The 19,474-nt window shown below is 40.3% G+C and overlaps 2 protein-coding genes across 3 annotated transcripts; both read right to left on the reverse strand.

Annotated features, from left to right (window-relative positions):
* Window positions 1-398: 398 nt before the first annotated feature.
* On the reverse strand, window positions 399-5,204 carry LOC113160622 (ceramide synthase-like). The gene is made up of 6 exons (XM_026357973.1): window positions 5,086-5,204; window positions 4,875-4,958; window positions 3,192-3,417; window positions 2,626-2,721; window positions 1,605-1,714; window positions 399-1,349 (listed from the first exon to the last, which is right to left on the reverse strand). Exons 1-6 carry the CDS (start codon window positions 5,202-5,204, stop codon window positions 1,124-1,126), a joined length of 861 nt encoding a protein of 286 aa, XP_026213758.1. The 3' UTR covers window positions 399-1,123.
* A 1,073-nt stretch (window positions 5,205-6,277) lies between these two features.
* Window positions 6,278-18,512, reverse strand: nlk1 (nemo-like kinase, type 1). 2 transcript variants are annotated; one of them, XM_026356388.1, is made up of 12 exons: window positions 18,182-18,512; window positions 17,148-17,555; window positions 16,146-16,275; window positions 15,977-16,032; window positions 14,413-14,519; window positions 13,953-14,038; window positions 13,605-13,814; window positions 13,225-13,326; window positions 12,704-12,790; window positions 12,205-12,403; window positions 11,795-11,888; window positions 6,278-11,132 (listed from the first exon to the last, which is right to left on the reverse strand). In XM_026356388.1, exons 2-12 carry the CDS (start codon window positions 17,453-17,455, stop codon window positions 11,084-11,086), a joined length of 1,428 nt encoding a protein of 475 aa, XP_026212173.1. In that variant the 5' UTR covers window positions 17,456-17,555; window positions 18,182-18,512; the 3' UTR covers window positions 6,278-11,083. The 2 variants fall into 2 exon arrangements, with proteins under 2 accessions (XP_026212173.1, XP_026212183.1); XM_026356398.1 differs by lacking the exon at window positions 18,182-18,512 and adding an exon at window positions 17,846-18,166.
* Between the last annotated feature and the right edge of the window lie 962 nt (window positions 18,513-19,474).

Consider the following 19,474-nt stretch of genomic DNA (forward strand, 5'->3'; position numbering starts at 1 on the left):
GGCAAGTTGAAAGAAACTTATGTCTATCTAATAGAATTTATATACACATATATATATATAAAATTAAAAATATTTTCAGCTATTATTCCATTAACATTAGTGCATTTTATTATGTGTCTTTTTTTTTAAACTTAAAAGTTCTTCCAATCATATGTGGTTAAACATAATTAGATCTGATTTACTTATTTATTTTTTTTATTTAGTTTGAAACTAAAGACAGAAGAAAGGGTTCAAGAAGTTAACAATAAAGTCTCAATCGTTCTCGAGAAAGCTACAAACAAAAAACCAAAATGAGCCTGAACTCCTCAGGCTGAAATGAGTTATGCAGCTTTTTGCCTTTGACAACGAAGATACGAGGAAACGACGACTAGAAACAAACTGCAGTCTCCTAAACGCAGCAGGACAAACGAGAAAGTGAAATGAACGAGGTTGAATAAAGATCATTTCAGATATTCATATGTCCACTAATAGACGCTGTCATCGCCTGTTCTTCTTTTCCTATGATAAATATCTTGTAAATAAATTTATACACAAATCAAGAGTTGTCATCCCCAGTAAGTTGGGGGTGGGGTGGTGGAGTGGCCTTAAGGTCCGGGACAAAAAAACAAACAAAAAAGCATAGAGACACAAGTATCAATAAACATACTTACATAATTAAACATTTCAATGCTCTATAAAGCACAAAACCCTCAATGAAAAATCACTAACTACACACGTTGCCCACTACGTTTACATTTTCAGTGCTGCTCTGCTGAGGTAGCTGAAAGTCAGGCACACCCTTGATGGGGACACCGTGCTCACTGGGTCACGCTGCTACAATAACAGCCTGTGAGTGTATTTATGTATGTATGTCGTTCAACATAAAGTCCAGCGAATACCCACACACTGTCTCATGTGGTGAAACGTGTTCATGGTTCACTGTTACCATTTTCATTCTCTTCCATCAGAAACACGAGCGAGGCTTCAGAGACCTTCACCACCTCCTCCCTGTATTTTCTCTCTCTCTTCTTCTTCTTTTTTTGTCTCAGTAATCGGAGCCTCGCCCTCGTCACCTGCTTGTCCCTTTTGTTTTGACTCATGGTTTAAAGTCAGATGTTTGGTTTGATTTTCTGTCTCTAAATCGTCAGTGCCGGTTCGGTTGAAGGGCTGTGATGCCGTTACTCAGACTGCCCTCGCTGTCAGCTTTGAAAGTGTCCGGTGGTGAGTTTGAGTGTCTTGTCAACAGGCGGAGGGCCCCTCTGCAGATCAGTGTGAACCAGTAGAGCTGGAGGGGCCAGAGCAGCGCAGCCCCCAGATTACACTGCCACGGGGCCACCAAAGGCACCTTGTACACTGGGATGGATGCATACCTGCAACAGAGGACGGAGGGTGCTGCTGTTAGAGCCACACTAGAAACCACCCCCTCTTTAAACTGTTACATACTGAACTATTATTACACTGTTTGAAGTATGTGCAACAAGAATTTCCATACAACTGAGATTTTTTATTCAAAATAAAGTGCTGAGACTGAAAACTGTGGGAAAGAAGCTTTAAAATGAGTTTATAAAGCAGAACAAATTGAAGAAGTTCAAGTACAGTCGCAGATGGATGCACAGGTCTGTTACCTGCCGTAGGCGTAGTACAGGTAGGGGAAGAGCAACACGCGACAGCTGAAGAACGTGAGCAGCATGAGGACTCCGTTCACTTTGTGCAAGAGAGTGTGCTGCTTCTTATACTGAGGGGAAGAAAACACAGAGAGTCAGACGCAGAATTACACACTGAACATAACAGTTGTAATTAGATAGTTAACATACTACATACAAATGTATTGTATTCTAAATTGTATTCTAGTTTGCTGCTTTCCTCCAGCCACTTGTCTGCTGAAGGTTTCCTGACAGTAGCTGGTTCCAGCATCTGGTCAGTTAATGATCCAACACAGAGAACAACGGATATGTCGGCAGTTTTATCTCTCTGTCACAAAGACGACGTCAGACTCAGACTAGAAGATCACTGTCTGGACCATGTGCTCTCTCTGCAACTAGCACCAGGACTCTCCAGGACTTCTCCAGGTCAGCTGCCTCTCAGTTAACCTCCTGCCAGTGTCCACTCTACTAGTCTCCAACCAACCCCACCTTGAACTACCACCAGGCTCACTATACACTTACTTTCTGACTGGCCTTGTCTCCACTGAAGTCGTGACCTTTACAAACACCTACGTTCAATTAATTTTATGTTCTAATACATTAGAAATATGATTAAAAAAGAAACTACATAACCACATGCATGACTTGAAATGACCTTTAAACCACATAAACTTAGAAACTCAAATATTTGAAGTCTGTAAAGCTCAAGGTGATTTTACTAGAATTTCTGTCAATAAATGTAAATGTACTGAAATATCAGCATGAAAAACTAAGGATCTTTCTGGTACAGTAAATATCAAGATGTCTGCTTTGGTAAGAAGGTGTTGATGAAGATCATGTGGACCTGGGTTTCAGTACACCTGTCTTAGAAAAACTGTAAACACTGAAACCTGGGTTGGTTTTTGTATCAGAAGGCATTTATCAGATCATCAGATTTAGGGTTAACATCCAAACTCACTGAGTCTCCGGTATCATCACAGTTTTCTGTACGTGTGCAAATTACCTGTATCAGGACTTTCCCCAGAGACACGGATGGCGTGCTGAGCTCAGCCAGAAACAAAACGCCCTGGAAGTAATCTCCTTTACCCTGCCTCCACAACTGAGACAGACACCCAGAAAAGAAAAAAATGTTATGATGTTACTTTCATAACCATTTCACAGTTTAACCTTTGTAGCAAGTGAAGCTCAATATGAATTTACATCATTTTTTTAATGTTATGTGTTTAATGTGAATTTTGCCTCATTTATAACATCTGTAACTGGTCAATAAGCAGCTCATGAGTGACAATAAAACATAATTTAAAAAGTTTTTGCTGTCACCGTTTGTTTATGTGCCCTCATAGACCACTGGTGCTACCACATGTGCTCAAATTTCATGTATAAAACTAATCTATAAACCTTCTTAACTTAGAATTTACTTGGAAAAATTAACAACAGTAATTATATTTCTTCTGCTGAGAAATTGACCCTTCAGTTTGCAACAATAAAAAAAGCTAATGATGGGGTCCATGTGTTTTTAAAAAGGGAAAATGTTTATTAGAAACTCATTCGCATCATCGCCATAGTTACCAGTGAGGCCGGGCAGCAGAAGGCCACCATGAAGACGTGATGCAGCACCATGAACAGCTCCTGTCGCAGGTAACCCCAAACAGCAGCTCCCACCGACCTGACGCCACCCTCCTTCTCTTCGTGACCTTTGACCTGCTGCTTGTGCCAGTAACACAGAAACATGGCGTAGATGTCGTAGGCAAAGTAAGGTGTGGCAAAGAGGATGTAGCTGTCGGTCAGCCAGTGTCTGAAGAGAGACAGGGCGAGAGAGAGAGAGCGAACGAGAGAGAGAGAGAGAGAGAGAGAGAGAGAGAGAGAGAGAGAGAGAGAGAGAGAGAGAGAGAGAGAGGTGTAGAAATATCAGATCTGATTTCAGATATTTGTTGTAGAACTGATCAATATTTCATCAGCTGTGTGCAGGAAACAATCTAACCTGTGAATCTTATCTACATTCATACCAGTGTAGTGAGTTAACTGTAGTAGTAAAATGAAACGACCTGTGAGGAACTGAGTTGACAGGTATGAGGAGTCGATGATGGGTTTTTAATCTACACCACAATATATTAAACAAAGCCTTAAGTACAGTTCTAATGTTCTTTTACTTTGAGTATCTCCATTTGATGCTACATGAAATTTCGACTCCACAACCTTTCAGAGGCAATTACTGTATATTTTTTACTTTTAACATAAAGAAACATGCATGTATTTTAAGTATTATAGTTTGTTACATTAAACGAGTGTCATCATCTCCCTGTTAACAGATATGTGTGGTGGTGTTATTGTTGATGATCGGTGCATATAATTTAATTTAAACCCGCTCCACATTGAGCACTGACACTCATCAAATGACTTTGTCCATCACTGTCGGCGTGTTTCTGATGAAGTATTTCAACATATTTTTCCACAAACAAACTTAGGAGGCAAAGTTTAGCTAAAGCTTTTATTCAGCAGTTACAAATGCTCGAGTTCACTGTTGCATGTTGGCCGAGTCTGTGGTGTGATTTGATAAACAAATGCGGCTCGGTGCTCAGACAAACCTCCTCTCCACTTTGACTGGGAAATGAAGGAGCTGACTGAGGAAACCTGGGATTTACTGAACCCACCACCACCCATCTGCCGGCTTCCTCACACTCCTCCTGGTCATCATTTCTCAGCATGGAGGATTAGAGATCTCTGGCTCTGTGTCTGAGACTGAAATAGCTCTGCTGCTGCTGCTGCTGCTGCTGGGCTCAGCTCAGCAGACGAATTAGGATCAGGTTGTTAATTAGATTGCAGAGTTTGGTTTCGTTAACAGATACAGACACAGCCACAGACAAGCGTAAGTGTTTAAACATGATTTTTGTTTTAAATCCAATATCCCAATATATTTCACTCAAAGTCACAGACGACTACCGTATATTTTGGACGTGATTGGTCCTCCGGGAACCACAAATTCTTGAACCAGTTTTTATGTGAATCCATGTGGAGAATATTGAATTAAGCTCTAAATTTGATGTGGGTGATGCAAATGGGAAACTCAAGGCATCACCAAAGCCATTAGGTTTCAGCCTCTTGGGACTATGAACTTAACTAGATTAAACTTTTTAATAATAAAAGTCCATGATGCACTTGAATCCACTAGTAATACGAGTCCATAACAGCAAAACAGTGACTTTATGCATAATGTCAAGTTGTCTATGTACTTTTTCTACTTTGGGTGCTCACCTGTCTTCTATGACGTCCCTGCAGGACGTGATGATGACACATCCGACTGATGAGGCCATGACGGCTTGAATGGACGACACCAGACTGAGACAAGTGATAGAGTCTGTTTAACAATCAGATCTTCCGTAGCTATGAGGACAAATCTAAGTTCAACAGTGTCCTAGCAGCTACACATGGGCAAAAGTGAGTTTGTGAGAGTGTGTGTTCTTACCGTGCAGATACAATGGCAGCGTCGCCCTCGCTCCATCCCATCACACGCTTTAGTGTCTGTTTGGACAGCACGAAGAGGCCGGGGAAGAAGACGGAGCCGGCAGCCATGAGGGACGACATGGCCCCTGGGTTCGCCTGTGTCTTTGTTGTGCAAATGAGTGGTGTATAGGCGAGCGTGTATGTGGTATCACTCTCTCTCTCATGTACACACACACACACTCTCTGTGGATGAGCTGCAGGGTTAAATGAGAGCAGGTTGTAGGAGCTCAGTGAAGAGGATCAGGAGGTTGGAGTTTACTGCTGCCACCTGTCAGAAGAGGTGAGCTGGTGAGGGAGGGACAGGCTGTTCTCTGGCACTTTGTTCCATCACTGTATTCACTTTTTTTTATATTAACCTGCCAAAACTTTGCAGCTTTAAACACAAAGTTTTAACTGTGCAGCTTGGGGGAATAAAATAATTGGTCGCATGAGACTTTGAATCAACCCCCGTCTGCTCTGCTCAGCTCTTCAGTTGTTGAGTTATGAAATTATAACAAACAAGAGGTGATAAAACTTACAGAGCAAGTACCAATGTACCACTGATTAATTAGTAAGAACTAGTAAATCTCATTAGTAATGTGCTACTGCTCAACAGAAAATCACTGACCTCTTATTTGTCAGAAGGACCAGCCTCGCTCAGAAATCTCTGCACTGCTGTCAGCCTGTTTAACAGGTCTGTGTCACAGGAGGCTTTGATAGGACCTCTCCACATTATGTTTTATACACATTTCTATTGTTTAAAAAGTATTAGAAGAAAGCTGCATACTGTGGCTTGAAGTCAAATATCAAAAGGTATGCACAGCTGAGGCTATAAATAAAATGTGGCTTTTACCTAATGCTAAGTGAAACCAACAAGTAGGCTACTGTTGTTTTCCAAAGCAGCTACAGTACTAACATGTAAGAAATGCGTTGTGATTTATGAAGATGATGTATTGAAGGCTGCCTCTAAACACATTGCTATCAACAGGATATACAGCAGTTTTAACCAAAATGTGATTAAATGCAAAGAATAAATGTGTACACATCTTTACTTTACTTGTCACTGTGTTCTCGAATTCAATGCTTTTTATATTTATAAAATGTAATGGATATAATTGATTGACTGTACGCAGATTAAAAAACAAACTGAAGTTCTCTCCGCACATCATTTCACAAGCTTAAAAACATATCAGCATATTATTTGATTTTGTCTTCTGAACAGTATTCAGGTAAAGTCTGGTGAGAAAAGCACTGATTGCTGAACGCAGCAGAGGAATATTATCCAGTGTCCATTTATTTATCATTCACTACTTTAAGTCTAAACATTTTTTTTTTTTAAGAAATTCAAGTATTTGTTGGGAACACAAGTCAAAAAACAAAACTTTTTGCTAAAACGAAGACAAAAACATGTTCAAAACATCAGTTTCATATTTATAGTAATAAACACATCAAGTTTCTTTTCATAGAAGAAAACGAGTCTAATCTCTATAGGTGACCAGCCGTCTGTCCTGCTCTGCTTCACTCCACTTCAGCGTCTAGAATCTGACCACACCAGAGCTGGAACAGAGCCTCTTAAACACAAACTGAATCGGCTGATCTCAGAACAGAGTGCGGGGAGGGAAAAGACCAAACACAGGTCATCTAGTTTCAAAACTGTTCCTAACCTGGAAGGATCTCTACTAACACAACAACAGGGAAAAAAAATAATAAAAACAAACAAAATTTAAAAAGTCCACAGAGAAATGTTTTGATTAACTGTTCCATAAATGTGAAATCCGTGCTTCAACTAACAGTCTCTCGTTTTATTAATGTAGATAGTTGAAACTGTGAATAAATTAGTCAATTCTTTAATCTTTGTTTAATACAACTGTGAATTAATTTTTTTTTTTTTTTTTGAAAATGGCTGGAAAAAACACATTTAAAAGATGTTTATGAAAGAATAAAAAAGTGTTGAGAAAACTGTTTTGTAATTAGAAGACATAAATTACACCAACAGGTACACCAATAAGTTTATTTCAAGTACCAATGTTTCAATCATCTCAAAATGAAGCATTGCTACTTTAAAACAACCACTTATCAGTGCTGACAGTGTGCAGAACTTCACTCATTTTTTTGTATTTTTAAATGGAACAATTATCAAAATGTTTTCTCGACTCTGGGCTTTTAAAAAGTCTAATTAGATCACAACAAACAAAAACAAAACTTTGAATAAAATCACTTCCTAAGATGAATTAAATAAAAATTACCACTAAATGTACGTTTTCGTCATCGCTGACAAACTCAACCATTGCACAGCATTCAAACCCAAAGTCTCTCCATGGGATAATAAATATACACATGCAGATATACAAGTCAGTCTCTGTGTGTCTTACAGAGACTCGCTGTGTGTTCCTGTAGAAGAGGAGCTGAGGTTTCAGGGGTTAAAAATCAGGAAACTGTCAGGAACCAATGAGGACGCTCAGGGGCCCAGTGTTTCAAAGGCCCCACCATTCTGGAGGTTCAGAGATACAAAAAAAAAAAAAAAAAAAAGAGAAATTCATCCAACTGTGTGAACACTTTGACCATAACTTTGCAAACTTTTAATCACGCGATCCAGGAACTAAATGAGGAGCTAAAAGTTCCTTTAATGTGTTTAAGTTTCTGCCACATCACGCAAATGAACAATATTGTGATTAGAGACAGTTTTAGCACACGTTGAGATAAACTGTGACATTTGTATGTTGAGTGTTCGTGGCCATCACTCTTGTTTTTGCAGAGCGTCCAGCACCGTTGGCACTAGTGACCCTTATCATAATGTTCCTGAGATCCTTGGTAAAGTTCCTGCAGTTAAAATGGGACAAGTGTCTCTGGCCCCCATGGAACCTTGAGGTGCCTCCCAAGCAAAGTGTTACTGCAATTTTCCACATTTCCATTATTCATAAACTTTCCTAATTTTTTAAATTAAATTCCACTTGTAGATTATTTCATCCTTTCGAGCATTTATTGGTTTAATCTCCATGGACATCAACTTTCAGAGACTTGAATCTTTCTGCAGATATTTGTGTGAGAGTTGCAGGAGATGAACAGCAACATTTAAATTCCAAATTCACAACTTGTTTTCATTGTCGGTACACAGCTTGTTTAACTTTTCTTCGTTTAGCATGTGTTGTAACTAAATACTATGTGTAATACTGTGGATCGTGCAAGTTCAGTATCTTGTGTATACAAATCATATCTTTTACATTTATGTTATGTTATTTTATTTTTAGGGTCAAACATCAACAGATTAAGTTAAATTAGACTAAATTTGTCTGTTTTTTTTTTTAAACAGCAACCATTGATTAAATTAATAAGGAGCATTGTTCTTGACAAACTACTAAACAAAATAAAAACGCTTTTGGGGAAATTACAATCAAGACTATTCTGAGAAGCAATCTTAAAACAAATATTAGAGCGTTCTCGAATGAACCACTGTAGTCACTGATCTAGAGTTAAACAATGAATAAAATTAACCGATATATTTTGACATATCCAGTAATAAATTTAAAAGTCAAATCTTATTATTTGACAGTAGCAAAATACTGTTTGTGGTTAGTCATCATCTTGAGCTCTGGGAAAACATCACCTCTATCTAAAATATCTGAGATATTATATAAATGAGTGATTAAAGAACGACTTCATTGATCTTAAAACTTCTAGTTTCCCCACATCACCACTGACAACATCTGAACTGAATTTCTTGAGCAGGAGCCCAGAGATATTTCAAGTCAGCAGACGTTTAATACCAGTCATACACATGAAATCTGCAAACTAGAACCACAGGATGCCAGTTGAAAATCAGTGAAGTCAGTTTAGTGAAGAGGTACTAATCTGCAGAAGTTTCATGTCTCTGCAAAAGTTTGTTCTCCTTAAACCAAGAATGCAGGACAATGTAAAAAATTGTAAACAGCGATGTTCACACAGCTTGTAGTCAACGGGCTACACATGTAAAACCTGCCAGTACGCTCACTTTGACATGAGGGGACATTCTCCCAGTTACCGTAACCCCAGGCTTGGCTCAGCCCATTTGGTAGATGAGCTGTCAAATCTTTTTATGTCATTTTGTGGTTGCCGGACAGGAATCTCCTCGGACAAAATTCACATCACACCAACAGAGAGAAGATGCTCTTCTATTCAACATCTGACTTCCTACACTGTGGAAACTGATAAGATTATATATCGATTTCAACTCGGTCGTTGTCCTGATAAACGATCAATACTGGTGCGTCCTTATGTGGCTTTATACAATTCAGTCTACAAGAGGAAACCTGAGCTTTAAACTGAAAAGGAACTAAAACAAAAAACTAAGAATAAAACAAAACAACAACAACAAAAAAACAGCAGCATTTCACCAACAACATCCTTCTCTCAAAACCTCACACTGATTCTGAGCGGCGGGGGTGAGAGACGAGGAGCGGGCACGAGGTAAAAAGGAGTTACTAAATCTGGAGGAATGACGTTAAAAGTGTGACAGGAGGGTTTCAGTTCATAGATATGCACATCGCCCACGTACACCTAGGGGTCCTCAGCCTTCGGTTTATTTCTTTTCCCCCCCAATCTATTCTTTGGGGTTTCAGATAACCGAGATGCACAGGTGGGTGGGGGTTTAAACCAGAAGGGTCGAGACACACACTCTTCGACATACATTCAATAAATTAAGAAATTTAAAAGAAATATTAAAAGTCATTGCCATCCTCTTCCTCTGTCCGCTGGTGGGGCCAGAAGTTAGAGGAGGCCAACTAAAAAATCTAACTAAAATTTGTCTACACAGTGTTCAGATAATACATGATGAGACGGGAAGAAGTCATTGACCATTTTGAGGGGAGGAAAAAAAAAAATAAGAAAAGCAAAGCTGCCCAATATGTGTAGCTCTGTCTCTGCAGAAAACCAAATAATCTTCTAAATAAGTTTGTGATCAAATAGTCTGTAGCCATGTGACTTTAAAATTAACTGTAGGGGATGAATTCCTGTTTCGTATAGTTTTGCAACCCCATAAAATTCTTATGTCCAGGCTTTATTCCTCATGCACAATATGGGCCCTAGTTTTCTGAAAAGAGAAACACTGATCCACCGCTAAACAGCTCACCGTGAACAACAGAAGCCGAGAGGGAAAACAAACAAACTAAATGAAAACAACTCTAACTGTATGTGGAGAAACACCTGGGAACTGTGGTTAAAACCTGCTACATCTGTTAAATTGCATTATTACCACTGCGCAGACGCACAAAGACGCAGTGCGACAAAAACACAGTGAGTGATGTGTTCAAATGCAGTTCAGAAAAGGAAAACCTTGGCAATGTTGCCAGATAATAGGGGTTGTTGTGTTGTTTGGCGGGTGATAACGTCTTGTTGGGGGGGGAGGGGGGACTCTACAGTGTCCGTAAATTTGGCTGGCTGGCGAGACAGCGCGCTGCGAGTGTCCAGCTCCCCCCGATTATCACTTTTTAAATTAAACCATATTGCACAGGGCTGGAATGACTTCAAAATCAACTAACAACTCTACCAAACAATTAAAATCATTATTCCTTAATGTCTCTACCAACAGAGGTGGAAAATTGAGTACCAAGTTCAGTTATTTTCCTCTTTCTTATTCCTCATCAAGCTCTTCAGCAGCATTTCTTCTTGTCTTTTTTTTTTTTTTTTTAATTGAGCACCGAAAATGCCTTGAGCAGTCGTCGTTTGGGTCATTTCAAACAGTTAAGTGGTATTTTTCTTATTCAGTAAACTTTGTAGATTTGCAGGAGGAAAATATTTGAGGATTTTCAAGGGGTGAGTCAGTTGTTTTTCCCCCTGATGTAGTTAGCTGTATAGTTTCCCGTCTGTAGGTAAAACAGATGAACAAAGAAAAGAAGAACAAAAAAAAAAAAAAAGAAGACCCAAACTCTTCGGTATTTTCAGATGCCACGGCCAATGAAATCCTTTCTTGCGTTGCTGTCGCTCCTCAAGTTGAAGAGGAGGACTGCTCATCTCTCCTCCTTCCTGGACACCTTGGAGGAGTGCCACGCAGTGGACCTGAACAAAACAACAGCTCTTTTCAGATGCTGAATATGTAACATTGCTGATTCATTCAAAGCCAATTTTAGTGAGCAATAACACATCTCGTCATTAAGGATACAAATTAAAATACTCAAAACTTGAAAATGAAATGGGTTTACAGCACCTAAAGCATTTTGCTAAATATTTATCGTCATTCATGCAGATGGAATAGATGAAAAATGGAATCGCATTTAACAACCCAATTTATTTACCCTTTCGGTTAACGTGAAAGCGGAAAAGGATGACAAATTGTTAATGTCTATTTTTATGTTTTTAATCATTTGAGTAAAATCGTAGTTAAACAGGTCAGCTCTCTGCACATACAGACTCAGAGACTTTTACCCTTTAAGTGTCTCGATTAATCCGGAAATGTGACCAATATGTTAAATTGCCACAGCAAGGTTGATAGTTTAGAGAGTTTGAACGTGTTAAACTGAAGTAAAGGTTTCAGGGGGAGTAGGTTAACGTAAGAAAAGAGCAGAGGGGGGAGACAGCCCGAAGAATATGTAAACAATACAATCAGCATTCCAAGTTAGAGCAGGACCTGACTTGATTCGTTGATTTAGAGGAAGCGGGCTGAAGTCGCAGCACAGTGAACTGAAGTAATGGACTGAAACAAAACGACTCATCTTTCTCACCTTATGAAGGTCTTGAAGGCAGCACTCTGAGGGTTGATGCACAGTGGCACCCGTTTTCCCTGCTGGTGCTCGGTAATGAAGCGGTGGATTAATTCTGATGTTGCCAATTCCCCCCAAAAAAACAACAAGAATAAAAACAATTCATTATTGACGTGATGTTTCTTTTTACATTTTCATTATGCACCTTCAGGCTACAAACAAGAAGAGCATTTTTGAGCCTAGCGCTACCTTAAGTTGCATACTTTATCTTTAAAATGACCTTTTGCGTGTGTGTATCATGCAGCCCTGACTGAACCACTTAGAACACTATATGAGTGCAATATACCCTAAATATATACCCTAATGCTAAAAAAAACACCATTATTACATTATTCTTTATTAAATAAACACAATGGAACTTGTTGTCGTACCTTTTCCCTGCCACACAGACAGCAGACTGTTTTCATAGCTGTGGCTGAACGGACGCTCAGCCACCGGCTCAAAATCCCTGGTGTAAACTCGACCACTGGGAACAGAGTAGCAGCACTGACACATGCAGGTGTGGTAACGCAGACGCCCTTCGTCCAGGTAAGGGTGGGAGAGAGCGTCACTGCCAGAAATCCTTTTAGCCTGGTGAACAAATACAGAGCGACTGAAACGAGCTGCAGACACGTACACTGATCCAGAAACAGGAACTTGTTCCCATGTTGCACGTGTTTGCAACACAGCAGATGAAAATCTAATCACTGCATTTTTAAACATAAAAACATAAAACAAGGATACACTTAGTACTACGTGTTCTGTGTGGTCTGGTTGTCAGCTTTGATTTTATCAGCTTGTGACTTACCTTAAGAGGTCAACAACACAAACATCAAATACCACCACTGCTCCACCCCCCACCAACAATGTCAAAAGGAAAATTAGTGTTACCGGATCAAAGACCAACATCCGACAGAGCAGATGCACCGCCTCATGTGTGGCTCCGTCAGACAGCATGTAGAGCACCGACAGCGACGGCTGAGGACGAGGAGAAAACCTCTTCATTTTGTGTCAGCATTAAACAACACATCTTATCACGTCTCTGTCGTATCTAGGCAGGCTCTAGAGTCCACGCCTCTCCATCCAGAATCTCACCTCAAACCTTTGTTCTTCTATTCTTTTGTTTTTTTCTGTGCATATTGCACCGTTTATGAAAAGTGTAAGCTGCTGGTTGGCATCCGTGTTTGTTCTGACACAAAAACATGTGTGCAGCTTACAAGGATACACAATGAGTTTAATGGATGTAATAACACATAAGACTTGATGACATACATTCATTATTTTGGAGTCCTTCTTTAAAAAGGTAACACAGGTAAAGATCTAAACATGTTTTGATCAAATGTTTAACGGGAGACATTAGTGCAGTGCTGCTGGTAGTGGATTGAGTAAGAGCAGACCACACAGTCACGTACCGGCTTGTGCGGCCCCCTCAGGATGTGGGCTCTGGCTCCCTCACAGGCCGACGCCAGGGCTGACAGAGGAGGAGTTCCCAGCAGGTCTGTGATCAGATCCAGCTAAAGCAGAGGGCAGAGAACAAAGTTATAGAAAGAGTTGCACCACAGTCCACTACCACAGACTTGTTCTGTAAGATAAGCTAATCCTGCATTCTCTTAAAAATGAGACTGGATATTGTCCAGTAAGCTGCCCATGCAAAAAAAAAAAAAAAAAAAAAAAAAAAAAAAGCCTGAAGGTAAGCCTTTTGAGCGTGGATGCTCTTTTTCAGCAACATCTTGTCAAATATATCATATGATTATAATTAATATATTATGATTTGATTTCATAGCATCACTACCTGCTGAATGGGACTCTGAGCCTGGAAGAGGATACGCCGTCCCAGCAGCTCTGCGAAAATGCAGCCCACTGACCAGACGTCGATGGCCGAGCCGTAGTGTCGGCAGCCCATAAGCACCTCTGGTGCTCTGTAGTACTGAGTCACCACTTCCTGGGTCATGTGACGTGACGGGTCAGGCTCTTCCACGCGGGCCAACCCAAAATCACAAATCTAACCAGAACCAAAATTATGTTAAGGCCTTTTTTCAAAATAAATGTTAAGATTTTTTGCAAAACAATTTATTTTTTCTGACATTTTCAAACTTTTAAAAAAGCCTTTTCAAAAAGCAGACACAAATTTGAGGCTTACCTTCAGCAGGCAGTTACTATTAACCAGCAGGTTTCCAGGTTTTATGTCCCTGTGCAGGATCCCAGCAGAGTGCAGGTACTTTAAACCTGAGCGAGAAAATATCATCATCATCATTTCTTTTTTCTCTGCATTTTCAGGTCACAGAATCTCAAGTTGCGCCCTCTAAGACCACTCTAGCACAAGTCTTAAATTACCTGGTTTTGTGCAGTAAAATGTATTATTCACACTGATCAACCAGGACATTGCATCAGAGTGTTGCCAGTGAAAGCTTAAGTGGTTATAAGTTCATCGGTTGTGCACCACTTTTCAAATATTAAAATAAAATAAATAATGCCAAATTTGTGCTTTTATTTTGTAGATAGGGAAAAAACACAAAAATTGTTCCAAAATAAATGTCACGTGCACATAATTCTTTGTAGAATCATAAACGGCCACATGGGCAATAAAGGTAGCCGCTCACCTCTGAGGATCTGATAGAGGAAGACCTTGATGTGGTCAGTGGTGAGAGGCTGAGGAGACACGATCACTTTGTGGAGGTCGCTCTGCATCAGTTCTGTTATCACGTAGCTGCGGGGTGGTTTGCTGTCAAGGAAAAGAAAAAAGCTTGCACATGGCCTGACCTCCACCCACATAAACATGATGCATCTCAGAGCACAGGCTGTCATTTTTAGTTGCTGAACAGGACACAGTTACTTAACAACAAGTGTCAATATTATGTATGTGTATATATTTATGTATTTATAGTGGCAAGAAAAGGTATATGAAGCTTTTGTGCATGAATTTGTCATTGAATGTGATCTGATCTTCATCTAATTTAAGAGTATTAACAAATACGATGTGCCTAAAGTAGTAAAAAAAAAAAAAAAACCTGATCTTTCATGTCTTTATTGAAAACAACCATAAAAACCTCATACTTCAACCAGGAACTTCCTGTAGCTGTGGATCAGACCTGCACATTGTTCAGGAGGGATTTTAGCCCATTCTTCCTGCAGAGCTGCTTCAGCTCTGTCAAATTCTTTGGCGTCCCATGTGTGTGGCTCTCTCTCTAAGTTGTTCCATAGCATTGAGGTCTGGGCTCTTACTTGGCCACTCCAAAAGGCGGATTTTGTTTTTCTAAAGTCTGTTGTGTGTTTTGGGTCATTGTCCTGCTGCATCACTCAACTGCAGAGTTTCAGCTGACGTACAGAAAGCTGACCAGGCCCTGATGTATCAAAGCCCAAATCATGATGTCAATGTGCTCTTTGGCAAACTTAAGGCATGCAGCAACATTCTTTTTAGTAAGCAGCAGCTTCCTTTGTGGTGTTCTGCCACAGACACCCTGCTTGTTCAATAACACACGAACAAAGATGTTAGCCCGTTCCAACGATGCCTTCTAATCTTTGGCTGTCTCCCTGGGTTGCTTCTTTACCTCATGAGTGTTTGTTGTGCTCTTGGGGTCATTTTGACATCACTTTGTAACTTTTTCCAGGTTTATGTAAATAATCAATTATTGATTGTAGATCCTCTGAAAGCTCCTTTTGGATAGGCATGGCTCACATAAGCATATTCTTCTGGTGCAGGGCAAACTCAAAAGGTTTGAGTGTTTTTTGTCATTCAAAGTAGGTGTAGTTCACTCAAGTAATGTGAAGTTTTTATGGTTGTTCTCAAACACAAGAAAGATTTGATTTTTTTGTGTTACTATTTTAGGCACATTATTTTTGTTAATACTTAGATTAGATCAAATTTTATGACAAATTAATGCAGAAAACCATGAAATTCCAAAAGGTACACATACTTTTTCTTGCCATCAAGTCTCAACTACAGGTACTAAATATACACCAGTGACCAACCTCACATCTGCAGTGAAGAGCTGGATTTAGACAGACAACTAGCTAAATTAGGTGAATTAAAAAAAAAAAAACATATGGGACAATTAAAGAACAGAAACTAGGACAGAAGGTGTGGGAAATTTAATGTATGGAATAACCGAGGAGGTTATACTCTGCTGTGCATCTGGTAGTAGTTCTTTATATACAAAAGGATACATTTCCTCAAAGCAGTCGATTTGTGGAGGCTGCAAAATGTCCAGAGCTGACAGTACCTACATGGACAGAGGAAAAAAAAACAAATTAAATCTTTGTCTCCCTACTAACATCTTAAATGTCTTGATCCATCGACTACAAACACCACGTCTCCCCTTTGTGCAGTTCTTACATTGTCATGTTTGAAGAAACACAGCATCCTCAGCTCCCTGAAGACCCTCTTGCAGGACACCAGGTTCTGGAAGACATTAGGCATCTTCTTCAAAGCCACCTTTCGACCGTCACGGGGATCAGTAACTGACCTGTAATGATGGACAGTCACATGCTTTTTAAGGAACATATCTTCCTCTGAGAGTTTATTTGACGACACACTTTAGCAGACTAGGCTATTTAATCATAACAATATGTTGCAGGCTCTCCTGTTGTGCGAGATAGTACAAGTAAACTGTAATAAAGCAGAAATTATTCTGATGCTTTGTGTCATCTAATATGAGAGTGAACCGAGTTATGTTCGGATTTTAAATTACTTGCAAATTATTCAATTTTTTGAGAGAATCTGAGGTAAAGTGTTTATATATTGTGTTGTGTTTTCCCCACATCCTAGGAAGCAACGTGACAGTCCATTAAATACACGCTGAATAGATTTTTAAGTGGGACTATGGTAATCCAGTATAAGAAACCTCATGTCCCCTGTTGCTGCTGTCCATGGTTTGTTATAGGTGGATAGTAAAAGGACGTTCTTGTCTATATGGAGTATAGGCTACAAAGCCTTAAAAACATGATTATGCAAAATGATTGAGTGTAATTTAATTCAAACTAATCACCAGGTGCTTTGATCTAGGTTTCTGATCAACCCCAGACCCCTTATGATGTTGCCTGGTGAAACCTCTCTTTTCATTTGTGTGCATAAAATCATTTAGTCTAACTCTAACTAAATGGGGTGTGTATTATTAAGAAGCCATAATGAAACTTTGTAAAAGCAGACACCATGTTCCAGTGATGGATGACTTGTGTCAAGATAGTTTCGAGTCTCTGAAGAAATTACATTAAACTAACGGAGGATGAGAAAACGGAACATGTATTTCTTACAATGGTCAACAGTAATGCAAGCTATGCATTATTGAACATTAAAACGCGCACAACACCGGTTTAGGCCTTAGTGAGGTTTTCTTACCAGACAACACCGAATGCGCCATAACCGATGGGGCGGTCCGGCTCCATCTCTGCAGGGCTGGGGACCTCGCTGGCCGGGTTGCTGTAGGGCTGAGGCACCGCTGCACCGCCACCGGTGCTTCCTCCGAGAGCTGTGGGGTGACGAGGAGTCCCCGCCGGGGCAGTGGGTCCGGTTAGGCACGGTGTGGCGCTGAGGCCCGTGGAAGGGGCTCCGCAAGAAGAGTTGACACAGAAATACTTGTGGCCCAGCTCAGAGCCCGGAAACAAGTCTCCACAAACTGTCTGCCGGCCTGCGCCGTGAAATGCCATCCCCGATACAGTCCACTTCGTCTGAGCGGCACCAAGCTGCTGCTGCCCGGCTAAGCGCGGAGGAAACACAGCTCCTCTCTCTGCATGACCCTTTAGTTTCCTGTGTGTACATACAGGGAAGAGCGAGCATCATATGTACCGATGTAAACAAGTCAGGTCGATGCCAAGATAATAAAAACAGAGATGCGGTGTAGGAAGACCCCTGCAGCCAGACCGAGGCTCGGTTATTGAGCCAATAAGTAAAAATATACACATTACAACTAAAAAGCATGTTAGTGAAAGCACAGACAAAGTCGTGTCTTGGATCTTCCGGTACAACTAACACATCAATGCTTCAAACCCTTTAATGAACGAGCTAAGCTACCTTTGTTTGTAGTAAGCTGCAGTTACCTGTTTAGTGGAGCGGCTCTGTTCACTCGGCTAACAGCATCCTAGCTAACGGTGGTTAGCAACGGTTAAAAAAATGTGAAAAATACTGTTAACCCGACATCCACCTCAGCCACAGGGTATCTCTCACTAACGTAGGCAGCTGCATTAACATTACTGCCTTGTCGCTGGAAAATGACAAAAACCCTCGCTAGCTAGCTGCATTGCTAACCAGTACTTGCAGCTAATATGTTAACTCAACATTGTCTATGACCCACATAGCTACCATCGGTCCAGTAGAGTGACCTACATATATGACAAAGGAAAATTTCATTTGATAAAATATTGAAGCAAACTTACAAACCAAGCTTGGCCAAACCAATGATGACATGGCTCGAAAACTGACTTCAAAACGGCGAAAAAGCCGAGTTAGATGCTCGTCCCCGGAGCTGCTGCCCCGGCTCTTGGGGCTAGCCGGATTGTTAGCTACCAGCTAGCTACAGCTAGCCTTGCTCGCTCGCTAGCTGGCCATCGCGTTGTAGAATCCACTGCACAAACGGCCCATAAAGGCTGTTTCTTAACTTCTCTGGATGAAATCTCATCCAGCGACTACGCGGTGATATGAAGCAGATGGAGTTATAGTCGCGTTTAAAACGACGGCTCCAGCAAGCTGGTTAGCTTGTCAGGTAGGAGGAGCTGCTAAAGCCGGGTGGGGGAGGGTCGGTGCTTTTCACTCCCCTGTAAACAATGCTAACATTACCTAGCTTAAGACCACCACCACAGAGAAGATGAAACAGGATGGAAGAGGTTCTCGACCTGGTCCTGCACATGGTTTCTATGATGAAAAATACTGACAATCAAAATAATTGTCATCAAGTTGTGTTTCACCAAATTCCTTCTGTGGCAAGTAATAAACAGACAGAAACTCTGGACAAGGTCATGTTACTCAATCACAGAGAACAGTAGACATGAAACCAATAATTACTGTCAACATAAATACATCTGGTAATTGTTGTCACTACTGGATTACCAATCCAGTAGAGACAACAACATGTCATAAATACATAAATATATAAGTAAAGGTACTCATTAGGCAGGAAAATGGGTCAGGTGTCACTGTAATGCTACTTATTTGATTATAGACAGTTAAGGTGGAGCAACCTGTTTACTGTTGCATAGTATAATACACATGACCAAAATATTCAACTTGTTTTCTATGTTTTTTTGCTATGAGAGTGCCTGTATGTAAAATGTATTAAACCTCCCTCTATGAAATATCTCTGCTGCAAGCTGAAAAACCTGTCATGATGTAATCTGGTTGCTCTGTCTCCAGTGATTGTAGACTTTGACAAATTGCTCCTCCAGATGACATCATCTCAACTGAAAGATTTTTCAGTTAGAAGCAGAGACATATTTTAATATAAGGAAGACAGAGTGACGTTTATTGGCATTCATATGGACGCATTTAACAGCAAAAGTACACAATATCACAAATTTTCCACAAGAGGTTTCGCAGTCTGCAACAAAACCACCTTGCAGGATCCTAACTAAGATTTTACCCTGAACACTAACTAGTAACTGAAGTTAATTAACTTAATTAAATGATTAAGTTATTTGTTTCCATTAACTAATATCTCCCTCTGAACTGTAATG

This window comes from Anabas testudineus, chromosome 8 (genome assembly GCF_900324465.2).
Source record: "Anabas testudineus chromosome 8, fAnaTes1.2, whole genome shotgun sequence".
NCBI lineage: Eukaryota > Metazoa > Chordata > Actinopteri > Anabantiformes > Anabantidae > Anabas > Anabas testudineus.

Excerpts from the sequence above, each read along its gene's own strand:
- LOC113160622 (XM_026357973.1), bottom strand. The coding sequence starts at position 5,204 with ATGTCGTCCCTCATGGCTGCCGGCTCCGTCTTCTTCCCCGGCCTCTTC. Across the intron at positions 4,959-5,085 it reads GCTGCCATTGTATCTGCACG|TCTGGTGTCGTCCATTCAAG; the intron begins GTAAGAACACAC and ends CACTTGTCTCAG. Across the intron at positions 1,715-2,625 it reads TGGGGAAAGTCCTGATACAG|TATAAGAAGCAGCACACTCT; the intron begins GTAATTTGCACA and ends TCTTCCCCTCAG.
- nlk1 (XM_026356388.1), bottom strand. The coding sequence starts at position 17,455 with ATGGCATTTCACGGCGCAGGCCGGCAGACAGTTTGTGGAGACTTGTTT. Across the intron at positions 14,520-15,976 it reads ATCGACTGCTTTGAGGAAAT|CTACGTGATAACAGAACTGA; the intron begins GTATCCTTTTGT and ends ACCACCCCGCAG. Across the intron at positions 14,039-14,412 it reads CCTCTATCAGATCCTCAGAG|GTTTAAAGTACCTGCACTCT; the intron begins GTGAGCGGCTAC and ends TTTCTCGCTCAG.